At 41.1% G+C, this 12,325-nt stretch overlaps 1 gene segment (V, D, J or C); it reads left to right on the top strand.

Annotated features, from left to right (window-relative positions):
* Positions 1-11,445, top strand: part of LOC120556915 — a 22,464-nt gene extending 11,019 nt beyond the window's left edge. The window contains 6 exon segments of the C gene segment in view: positions 1,584-1,922; positions 3,104-3,436; positions 3,522-3,641; positions 7,331-7,666; positions 8,513-8,830; positions 9,497-11,445. Coding sequence covers positions 1,706-1,922; positions 3,104-3,436; positions 3,522-3,641; positions 7,331-7,666; positions 8,513-8,830; positions 9,497-9,837 — 1,665 coding nt within the window.
* Positions 11,446-12,325: the final 880 nt, after the last annotated feature.

Consider the following 12,325-nt stretch of genomic DNA (forward strand, 5'->3'; position numbering starts at 1 on the left):
TGCCGCTCACCACACGCTTGCTACTCGGAGGATCTCAGGCTTGCTGCAGTCATCTGTTGTCACTTTCACCACATGCCTAATGTTACGCATGGTAATGGGGAGGGAATGGAATTCAGCTTGTCAGACATTTAATTAATTAATGCGCCACAAAAATAAAATACAGATTGTTCATGATTCTCAAATCTTGAGTCCGAGTCTCAAGTCTTTTAAGGATGAGTCTGAAGTCATTGTGAGTGCGACTTAAATGCGACTCAAGTCACAAACTCCAGTTCCCATCTCTGCTTTGTAGCATTCCATACTTGTGGTCACACCTCCATTGGTGAAGTCACTGTAAAGTCTATATAAGTCTATATCCTTCGCGTTCCACTTCAGGGATTGCTCCGGTGCTGCAAGAAATTCCGCCGGATGCATGTATTTTCTGTTTCCCTCCCCTTTCATTGTGTTGAAATTTTAAATTCAATGTATTTATGAGGACTATGGTTAACTGCTCCTCAGATCTCTGCATGGTAAATTGAGACAACTAGCTAGACCAACTGTCCTATCTGAGTTTTCTCTCACATGACTATTTTGCAGCAGCTCTGTGCAGAGTTTAGGACCGCCCATGACGATTCTGATTGGTTTAAAGAAATGCATTAAACCAGAGCACATTTTCCTCCCATCCCTGAATGCTGTTTGGAGTAGCCAGATTCTCCTATAGCGCTTTGGAGAAGAGTGTGGCAAAGCGAGACTACTGTAAAGGCAAAAAGCATAATGCTTTTACAGCTGATGGTCAATAATTGTATCAACATTTCAGTCACATTTTGCAATAATACATGCCAGATATTCAGCTATGTGTGTTAAAGGAATAGTTCAACATTTTGGAAAATGAAATTACATTTTCAGCAAATTTTTATTTATAGTGTCATCATAACAGGCATAATCTGAGGACACTTACAGATAGAGGAGGTCTAGACCACACTATATTTTACAGAGACCCAACAATTCCTTCAAGAGCAATTACACACAGCGGCGATCATTTATTTTTGTTAGAGTTGTGTTATGGCATGGCAATAGTGCAGACATTTTAAATCAGTACATATTTTTTGACTGCATTAATACATTTACAAAACTAAAAGCCGGTATCAGGTTTAGGCCAAACAAAGTGGTTGTTGTGGCCCCTCTCATGAGCACCTTACGGCTGGCATGTGAAAGTTCAGGTAACAGCCACGGGTCAGAGTCCAGGAGGAAGTGCATTAGAGAACAATGAGTACCGGAGCAATCAGGTGAATGTTTACCAGCCAAGCCCTACTCTACATGTTCGGTGACACAACCACCACATTAACCTTAGTCCAATCTCTTTAGAATCTCTTTGAACTGTAATCACTTTATTATGAACTGGCATTGTGACATCTGAGTCCAAATGGAACACCTACAAAATATTAAAATTATGATTAAATTCATAGTTATTGTTTTGCACTGTAGAGGTAAGTTTTTTTTAAATTATTGTTCTGGTATGACACTGTAAAGGAAAGATCTGTGTTTGTCTCTTGCACAGTTTCTTTTTTTTCTCCACCTTTATGCACTAATCCCTTTTGTGTTTCCAGGTTCCTCAGCTGATACGACAAGAAAGCTCATTGTGTTGGTGGGGGCAGATGTGACTCTCAGCTGCCGGTTTGATAAACTGTCCAAGCTGTTGGAGTTGAGCACTCTAACCATTGAGTGGAACATGGTGGATAAACATGCAGAGAAGAGCGTCGTGTACACTTTTGAGGATGGTAGAGCACATGGGAGCAGAGATGGCTCTGTGGTGGATAGAATGAAGTTGCTAGAAAGTGATGCCTCTCTGCAGCTTCGTAATGTGACTGTGAGAGATGAAGGGCTGTACACCTGCAGAATCATCACACCTGTGGTCTACACAGAGACCACTTCACTGGAAGTGCTGGGTATTCCTCTGCCTGTTTCCACTCTAATGTGTCACATGCTCTAGCTCAAGATGTGCTACTGATTTAGAAAGAGGTTTAATAAGAATGTTCTCTAACCAGCCTAGAAAGAAATTGCAAACTGTCTTTAAGTAAATTAGATCACTGAGAAAAGTTATACAAAAGTCATACTCTCGCTAACACAAGACTGTACATGTTCTTCCGAATGATTTAGATTTTTCCCCTTGCAGTCATTTAAGTTGCATGTCAGATTTCTGCTATGGAAGCTGGAGTGTGCCACCAGAATAATCTTTACTGTTAAAACCAGGTGTTTAACCAGGTGTTTAATTATAATTCATACTTTTTGCAGTTCTAGTTGTGAACTGTAGAGTAGGAGTGTTTTTGTTTATTATTAAATCCTTTTTTGGGGGAAATATGTTTATTTGCTTTCTTGCTCAGAGGGTAAATGAGAAGATTGATACCATTCTCACCTGTACAATAACAATTAAATTGTATTTTTAGTGTCAAATCATAACAGAAGTTATCTCAGGACACTTTACAGATAGAGTAGGTCTAGACCACACTATAATTTACAAGAGCATGCATTTTGAGCGACAGTGACGTAAAAAATCTTTCCTTTTACAGTAACAGGCAGAAACCTCAGGTGGAATCTGACTCTTGGTGAGCAGTCAATTACCCTGACTGGTTTGGGGAGGAGAAAGAAAGCGCGAGAGAGAGAGAGAGAGCGAGAGAGAGAGAGAGAGCGAGAGAGAGAGAAAGAGAGACAGACAGACAGACAGAGAGAGAGCCGTGAGACATTTTTTTGGCAACTTGGGGAGGCAGAACAAGCTTGAAACACAATATTGTTAGCCTATATAATTACCATATCAAGTTTTTTTATTGCAAATATATTAGCAAACAATTGCTTATTTATAAACAGAGTTGTGTTTCTGTTTACCTCATGAATGCAAGTTTAATATTCACTGTTCTTTTATCTCTGTTTTGGTCTCCACCAACTCCTATCATTTCTGTCCCTTTAGCTGCTCCATTACAGTATGTCCACCAAAGTTAGCTTGTTGCTAATTTCTGTGCTGCCATTGATTGGGCTGTGGCAGAAAAAAGCATTACAGCAGAATGTTATATGGTGCATGAATGTGTGTTGTAGAATTTACGAAGTAAAACCTTACTGTTTTTGACTCCCCCAGCTCTGCCTTCAGTGTTTCTCCCAGAAAAGGCAGCAGTGACAGAGGGGGAGGAGAAGACCATACAGTGTGACATCACAGGTTTCTATCCAGAGAAACTTGCCGTGACATGGCTCATCCAAAATGGCTCCCACACTGTCCACGCAGGTGCCAACCACCTCTCCCGTGTCTGCACCGAAATGGCCATTCACAATCCAGATGGCACCTACAGTATTCGCAGTGGCCTCACACTGCACTCGTCAGCAGTGAAAGATGCAGAGATACACATAATCTGCCAGGTGGAGCACCAGACTTACAGCCGGCCGTACAGCAGATTTGTTACACTGACTGTTCAGGGTAGGATTACATTTTTCTTCCAGTCATTATCCATACTTAAATTACACATATACTATATGAATCTCTTAAATCCTTTCCCCTGCAGCGCCATCACAGCCTCTTTACAGTGCTGTCACACTGATAGCTGTCACCAGTGTCATCAGTCTGCTGCTGGTCACCTCTGTCATTGGAGGCGCGTTGATTCTCTACAGGTATTTCTGTAAAGGTACATCTTGCATCTAATTACAGCTCGACTGAACATATTGAGACATTGAACTGAGAGTGAACAGCTCAGTGTGGATGTGATGGAGTTTGAGGGATCACATTAACTGTATAACTGTCGGCATGTCGAAGGTAGATCTTAACCTGATTCAATGCAATGCTACAATTTCATCAAATTAATTTATACATAAATATTTTGGTAACACTTTACTTGAATGAATGTCATGATGACTGACATGACATTGTCATAATTATGACATGACACCTGTCGTGAACATGAAGGAGTCTGAATGGTTCAAAGTTGAAATTGTTTGAGATGTCTTTGTTATGACAACTTGACATTAACTTAGACAACATAACCTGTTAAATATATGTCATAGCAGTCAATTATCAAACTTAAAGAAACTATTTAGCTTTATGTGTTAGCATCACATTAAAGGTGCCCTGCCAAACGTATTTCATTACTTTGTGGTAATGTCTGAAGTTCTACCATGGACTCTGTAACATTTTTTGTGGAAAAAATGCCTTGGTTACCTTGTTTCAAGCCATTCTAGCGTGGTATAGAAAGCCTACAGGAAGACTTAGCTCGATTTCTGCCAGTTCTCATTAATATTCAACAAGCTAAGCTGTTTGAATCTGATTGGCTAACAGCTAGCCAATGAGAGCCTGGCTGTCAGAATCCTTTACCCAGCCCAACTCGGCATGCTCATGAATAGTAATGAGCTCAGGCAACATGATGTCAGACTGACCAGCTTTTGTAATTGGCCTGATTTCTCTGCTTATTTCTTTTCAGTGGCTAGAGCTGACAGAGGAGGTAGCAGTTCATTTTCACATTCACAACATAACACAAACACATATGGACCTAACATATTTAAAAAAATGCAAGTAAAAACGGTTTTGTATGGCAGGGCACCTTTAAACTGTCATAAGTGGTTTTGATATTGGATGTCATGAGATCATATATTGTTTCATGAATATTTTCCTTGACCTTAAGTTGAGTAGTTTTAGTAGTTCTAGAAGGTGCAGTCCTCTCCAGTCGCCCTTCCGTCAGCCCTGCAAAATTTATGCTGAATTGTCTATTTTACATAGCATGGAGTATTCCTCTTACGCAGGCGTTCGTGCTAGTTGGCCACATGAATGTATTAAGAAAACATTGGCCATCAGCTCTAGTCTTTGTCGTGTGTTCAAGTGCAACTTTTTAGCCAAGACACAGGCGACTTGAAGAGACGTGAGGAGACACCACAGTCGGTCTTCGTTGCCACTAGTTCTTTTCTGTCTCGTTGGTGTGACAGCCCTTTAACACGTCATGGCTCTTTAGCTCCGGAATACCAGGATGCTATGCAAAATCATACACTGGAGTGGCATTATTTCGCCTTTGCTTGGTTCTGTGGGAAGAAACAAAGCCGGCATAACGGCAGAACTTCATTGTGACGCTATTGTAAAATCTATGTGTGAAAGGTGCTAGTGACACTATTAGTATTGATATATCATGTATATATATATATATATATATATATTAATTTGCAGCCTGCAACAGACCAACATATAAACATCATGACAATTGTATATGCAGAGGTGTCAAGTAACAAAGTACAAATACTTCGTTACCTTACTTAAGTAGAAATTTTGGGTATCTATACTTTACTGGAGTAATTATTTTACAGCATACTTTTTACCTCTACTCCTTACATTTTCACGCAATTATCTGTACTTTCTACTCCTTACATTTTAAAATTAGCCTCGTTACTCACATTTCAGTTCGGCTTTTTTTCATTCCAGCTTGTCATCATTCAAAAACACACACACAAAAAAAACTATCCAGATCGCTCCATCCGGAGAGAGTGAATGTGATTGTGGTTGGATGAGAAGTATAAACATATACCATTCCGACACCCTATTGGTTTGTACGCGATCCATCGCACCTGCACAGACCCGGTGCTAATACGGCACCGGTGCCTTAACGACCGTTATCTACCGGACCGAATAGCAACGCAGATTTCGTTGCCTTATTTAGGTGCCACTTAAATGACTGCGCTTCTCTCTGATGCTCCGAAAACGGACGTTAGAGGGAACTGAAACATCACCGCAAGTTAACACTACAGTTGGCAGCAGGTAACGTTAGCCTAGCGTTAGCTAGCAGCTGGAGTGAACTCGGTTAAAATGCTGACAGCTAAACGGTGTAAAAGTGTGTCTGTATTTCACTGGAGAGGATTCTAACACCGGACTGTAGCTGCCCTTGTCTGAAAAACACAGAAGAGATGTGTCACCTTTTTCAGCCCTTCTGAGTTTGCAGGTATGATTTTAATATAATCTTAGCTATTATAGTCATTATGGCCTTTAGAAAAATGTTTTTTGTGGAAGTGGGGTTTTGTCCCCACGTTTTGGGGTTAAGCTTTTGTCCTTAATGGCATTACATCAGGGGTCTTCAATGTTTTTTAAGCCAAGGACCCCTTAACTTAAAGTGAGATGTAGCAGGGACCCCCTACTACATATTGTATGAAATTAAGTTGCATATTAAACTGGGCCTACAATAACTGTTAGGGCAACCTGAAGCCTTCTTACATACCCTTTTTTCATAAGCTATTAAAATATTAATTGTTGGCATAATTTTATAAATCGTATTTGAATGTTGCATATGTGGCACAGTAAATCTAGGATTAACTGTATCTGTGGGCTGATATCTTAGTGACTACCTAACCTATAGGCCAGTAAGCCTATCATCAGTGGGAATTTATATTTGCTAATAATATATTGGAATTATGTTAAGGCATTTTCATTTTCTTTTTTTTTTAAGACTCAAAAATTTACAATAATTTGGAGGCCCCCCTGCAATGACTCTGAGGACCTCCTGTTGAAGATATCTGCCTTACATTACTTTTACACTTTAAGTAGTTTTGAAACCAGTACTTTTACACTTTTACTTAAGTAAAAAGCTTGAGTTGATACTTCAACTACTACAAAAGTATTTTCAAACCGTCTGTACTACAAAAATCTGTACTTTTACTTGAGTAATGAATGTGAATACTTTTGACACCTCTGTGTATATGACAATTGTATAATCAACCCTCAAGGACCCCTTTTAGCATTTCTAGGTACGTTACTACCACTGTCAGCTGGAATGAATATTCCCCTCCGGCTTGCTCGTGCGGATGCTATATCATCCTGATGCGTGTCAATGGTATAAAAAACAGGGATTCACCCGTAGAAATACTGTTCCATTATGCTACCAGTGGTTGTCAAATGATACTTGAATCCACTTTTTCCATTTTGTGACAGTTCTTACTTCACTATATTTCTGAGAAAAATCTTTATGTGTAAAAGCTTGTAAAATGTGATGCAGTGTTAGAGCTTAAACTAGTCAGCAGTACATGGAACAATCAGAGCAGCTACTGTACAGCTACTGGCCTTAGCCTCCAGAACAGCTTCAGGGCTCCTTGTCAAAGATTCTCCAACAACATTTTTTTCCGAGATATTTCCTTATTTGTTTTAGTGACGGTAGCACCTCATTTACTGAACATCCAACTGAACAAAGTTGGGTTAAGATCTGTAGACTGTGAAGGCCTTTAATTTGTAACCTGTATAATGCATAATTCAAGTTTGTTGCATAATCAGAATGAAGAGAAAATACTTGATTGTTACTGATACTGATTGTCTTAATTGTGCAATATCATGCATCTCTATCTCTCTCCACAGCTCCACCAAGTGTTTCTGAAATCAGCCAACCCAGCATCATATATGCTCAGGTGCAGACCGACCTCAAATGCACCATCCGAGGAGCAAGACAGCAGGAGCTTAAAGTGAAATGGTTTAAATTAAGAAGCAGCGCAGACTCAGTGGTCCAGTCAGAATCTGATCCCCTGTTGGTCAGTGAGGATCTGAGTGAACAGGCTTGTCTCCAGTCAGATGGCACACACCACACATCTGTCCTGACTGTGTGTCTGACTGTCAATGAAGACCTGACCAAATACCAGTGTGTGGTGCTGTGCAGGGGCAAGAGCGTCAGCAGAAAGACCACAGTCCAGGTGAAAGGTGAGTAACTTTAGCTCCAACAGAAACTATATTCATGTCACTGTCAACCAGTCCTCCAAACCTTACGGCGATATGGGTCGTTTGTTCCTCCCCTCTAATACGACCCACAGGAGCGTTTTCCGTCCTCATATTTAAAGCAGAAAACGTAACGGTCGCATGTTTTAAACACATCTTTAACGTAGAAACAGTAGCAGTTTCGTCGAAAAAGATTGTAATTTGGGTTAAAATCAGACGCTACTTTATATCCGGTTACACACGTTTGTTGCATGAGGTAAAAAAACAAAAGAACTTGCTGTTTACTTTCATTTCCAAACAGGACATAAACCCCAGTCCTTAGGGTGAAAGTCCAATGTTTGCTTGACCCGTCCACCACCCCAACTTAACTCCTTACATGGAAATTTGGCACCTTACTTCCTGCTTTGTTCCCTTCATAACTACTACGGCCGCTAGAGAGTGCCGCCACTATAAACGTAAATATAGGTCATAATTGTTGCTTGAAAAAACGACTTGTGTTGATGTTTTTTCTGGGGAGGACAGTTTTGTCATTGACATTGTATGATGTTTTCTGAAACAAGATCACTTGAGGTTGATCAGTCTGTCTGACGCTTCAATAATTTGGTGCGGATATTTGTCAGCTGCTGGCCAGATTGTGACCCCCCCTGACATTTTGTTAAGCTTCAATCACAACATTGACATATCACCTTATGAAGTTGACATGGCTAACATGTTAGTGTTAGCAAAATGCAATGTGGAAAATTATGCTGCTGAGAGCAGTGATAGTGTTCTGTATTGTTATATAACACGTACTGCCATCCCTTCTCAACACACACACTCACACACCTCCAGTGGAGCCGTCTTTCCTACAGATCTCCAGCATCCCTCAGATCCCCAAGGTGGAAAGGCTGCTGGTTCTCTGCTGTAGGGTGGAGAACTTCTACCCCCAGGACATCGACCTGGAGTGGTCCAGGAACGATGGGGAGCAGGTGTGCACCGTGAAACACTTTGGACCTTTTTCCGACCACAACCGCCTCTTCAGCGTGTGGAGTAAGATTGAGCTGGTCATGGCCAGAGAGGATGAGAGTGCCGTCTACACCTGCCGTGTTTACCACTCCAGCTTCTCTGCTCCGGGTTACAAAGATGTCCTGTACCACATCAACACTCAAGGTAGCAGCACCAAATGTTTCCTGCAAGTACATTTAGATAATCCTTTTGAGTAAATCTGTGACTGCAGAGGGGAGGCTTGTGGACGCGTATGAATTCCTCATGGGGGCGGCAGAAACTACGCACTATAGCTTTAATTTAAGACATTGTGCAGAAGTTAAGGTAAAAGGTTTAAAATATAACTTAAATAAAATATAAAATAAAACAAATACCAACCTTAAGGTGAAAGAATGTGAACATGGAAGATTCTTAAAACATAGCCTACATATTACATAACTACCTTTTCCAGGAGCTTTCAACCCCATCTCATGGTTTCATGACAGACAGTTGTCATCATGTGAAACTCTGGTCACACGATAACACTTGTTGACAACTAATGCCTATTTCCAGAACAACTCTATGTTCTGAGGAAGATGCTGAGATGTGGTTGAAAGGTCAGAAAAAAGCTACGTGGACTCATTCCTCACCCAGAGTAGGCACTCACAGATTTAGAGGTGCTAACAAGAATGTTTTGTTTAAAATTCTTCTACTCATTTATTCTTCTCCCTCCCGCCCCGAGGACAATAAACACAAGGGTAAATGTGACAATTTATTCAGGTCAAAATGCTGCACATACAGTAACAACCTTTAACCTGTTTTATGGCACATATCCCATGTCTGTTTGAACAGGAACTCCTCCTAATGTGATGTTCATTGACTGTGAACCGTTGTGTCCTCTGTTGAATGAAGAATGTACACTGCACCTGTGCGTCAAAGACTTCTGTCCTGAGGACGTGTCAGTGACTTGGACTAAAGATGGAGAGATGGTTTCCTGCTTCAACACTCCCCCGAGCCTAAACATCAATGGCCTCTACTCCATGTTCAGTTTTCTCAAACTCATCCCCAACAAGGATGACCAGGGCTCCAAGTTCAGGTGCCAGGTGGTCCACAGTGCCCAGAGGGAGCCTGAGGAGAGGCTCTTCACCCTGTGTGCAAGTCACAATCTGCATCTGATATCTGAAGGCTTCTGATGTCCTCACTGATCTCTTGTATTTAAATCTACATGGTTTTATTTGTGAAGGTTGGGATGCAGATTAGTAGAGATGAAACAGAGTTTGGAACTTAAAAAAAAAATCTGGTCCTGTCTGCCTCTGATATGATGGGCATTGTTAAGTATCAGATACTAAAAGCCTAGTTCAGCCTCTCTCTCTCTCTCTCTCTGGGAAGTATCAGATACTACAGCCTAGTTCAGCCTCTCTCTCTCTCTCTCTGGGAAGTATGCTAAAGTGTGGCTGGCCCACCAACCTCCAAACGGGGACAGTCCTGAGACATACATTCCCTTATCCAACAGGTTCTCACTCCCATCTCGTAAAATACGGACGCTTGGTCAGGTGCCTTTGTCGTTGTTATTGACGCTAAAAGTCTCCTTTAGTGTCATATAACTTGCTTTAACTAAACACGCTTGATTGGGACTATTGGCGTCCCTTTTGACGCAGTTAAGTCAAGGAAAACGTTGTGGGTGGGCTTACGTTTCCATGACACACAGGAACGGGGCGGTTGGGTTTAGAAAAAGGTTGTGGGTGGGCTTAAGATTCCATGACACGCTGGAATAACGCAACGGTTAAAGAAGAAAGCGACTTTAGGAAACGTGACAAGCGGGACACAAACCCCGCGCTCCTGTTTGAAAGTCCTGTGTTTGACCCACCTGCCACCCCAACCATTCTCCTTACATGGAATCTTCGGCCTTACATACTACACGCTAAACCCTGTGTAGCCGGTACGTTATACAAACACGCTGAAGAATGCCTTTTTCGTCGCTTTAGCTGACAGCCACTGTCCAAACGTCCGTATTTTACGAGTTCAGAGTGAGAACGGGTTGCCTTATCATGCAGTACCATTCAACATTGACATTCAATTCAATTAAATGTATAGTGTCAAATCACAACAGGAGTGATCTCAGGACACTTTACAGATAGAGTAGGTCTAGACCACACTCTATAATAGACTCAACAATTCCCCCCCAAGAGGCTGAACTTAGTACAACAGCAGCGAGGAAAAACTTCCCTATTTAAATGTAGCTACATGCCATAATGTCAGGGAAACCTGTACTCTTGGTTGTGGAAGGTTGTTAATTTCTCCATAATTTCGGATCACATTCCTAACAATGTAAGTGTGTGTCGCTGAGCTATTGGATCGATAATATCAGCTGATGTGACCAACTAATAAGATAATTATAGCTAAGTTAGATAATGGACAGGACAGCAGGGGCTGAATCTCACTTCCCTTAATTGCATCAATGTTTCCTCCACTTGCTTCCCTTCCTCGCCTTTGAGTCTGTCCCACCGAGAAAGCATGGGAGAGACAGAGGAAACCACGTGAGGAGAGGAAACAAGGAAATGTGTTTTAGAGGGATGAGACGTCCTTTGCTCTAAAGATCCTGACACACCAACCCGATTATGGGCCGTCGGACAGTCTGGCGAGGTCAGCGACTCGAGTCTGTTCGGTGTATTCGGTGCCGTCGTCAGTCGGAAGGGCCGTCAGCCTTCATTTGGGCTGATTTGACATGTTGAATCTGAAGGCGGGCAGTCGGACTCAATGACCAATCTGATCTAACCCGGAAATGACGAGCGGGATGAGCATGACTAGAGTCTCTCAAAATCTGACGAAAATCTTTTAAACTGACCTTTTGTCGATCTGAAATGAAGACGGATTCTATTTCTCGCTTAAAATGTTTTCAGAAACACGTTTTGGTGAACTATTTTTGTAAAATATGAGATCGTATTGCGAACGAGCAGCCATGATGGTCTGGCTTTGAAATTCCGGAGAAGCCAGACCCACATGACGCGTTCGTCCAGTCAGCTGCCGGTTTTCATTTTTTGGGCGACAATACAGATTAGCACCACCTGCTGTTATGGAGACGTATTACGTCTCGCGCACGCACAGAACGTATGCTCAAGTTGGCGTTGCTTCGGTGTGTTCCGAAGGCACTTTTTTGACCAACTCTGGGAGGCAGTCAGTCCGACTGCCTTTTCTGCTGAAGGTCGGCTGGTGTGTCAGAGCCTTAAAGCTTCATGCAAATTAGTCGGCTGTGTGGGTGGAGTTAGCAACAGCTTTCAGCTGCACGGCTTCAGGGAAGACTGCTCTCTGTATCCTTGCTCATAGCTCCTATTTTTGGAATAATTATTCTATAAAAAAAACAATAATAAATTTAAAATCACTACACATAATAAATTAATAAAAATTTTTTTATTTATTTTTTTAATTATTATTACTTTTATTTTTTTATTTATTTAAGTCATATATCTTACTAAACATATATATTAAAATATCTAAACACATATTAATTATTTTATTTTATTTCTCACCACTAACTATAAAAACTCATATCATTATTAAATTTATCATGTTTCTATTGTCTGTGTTCTTTGTAAAATGTGTGCCAAGATCTTGGCACACTTTTACTGGAGTAATTATTTTACAGCATACTTTTTACTTCTACTCCTTACATTTTCACGCAAT

This window comes from Perca fluviatilis, chromosome 4 (genome assembly GCF_010015445.1).
Source record: "Perca fluviatilis chromosome 4, GENO_Pfluv_1.0, whole genome shotgun sequence".
Classification (NCBI taxonomy): Eukaryota; Metazoa; Chordata; class Actinopteri; order Perciformes; family Percidae; genus Perca; species Perca fluviatilis.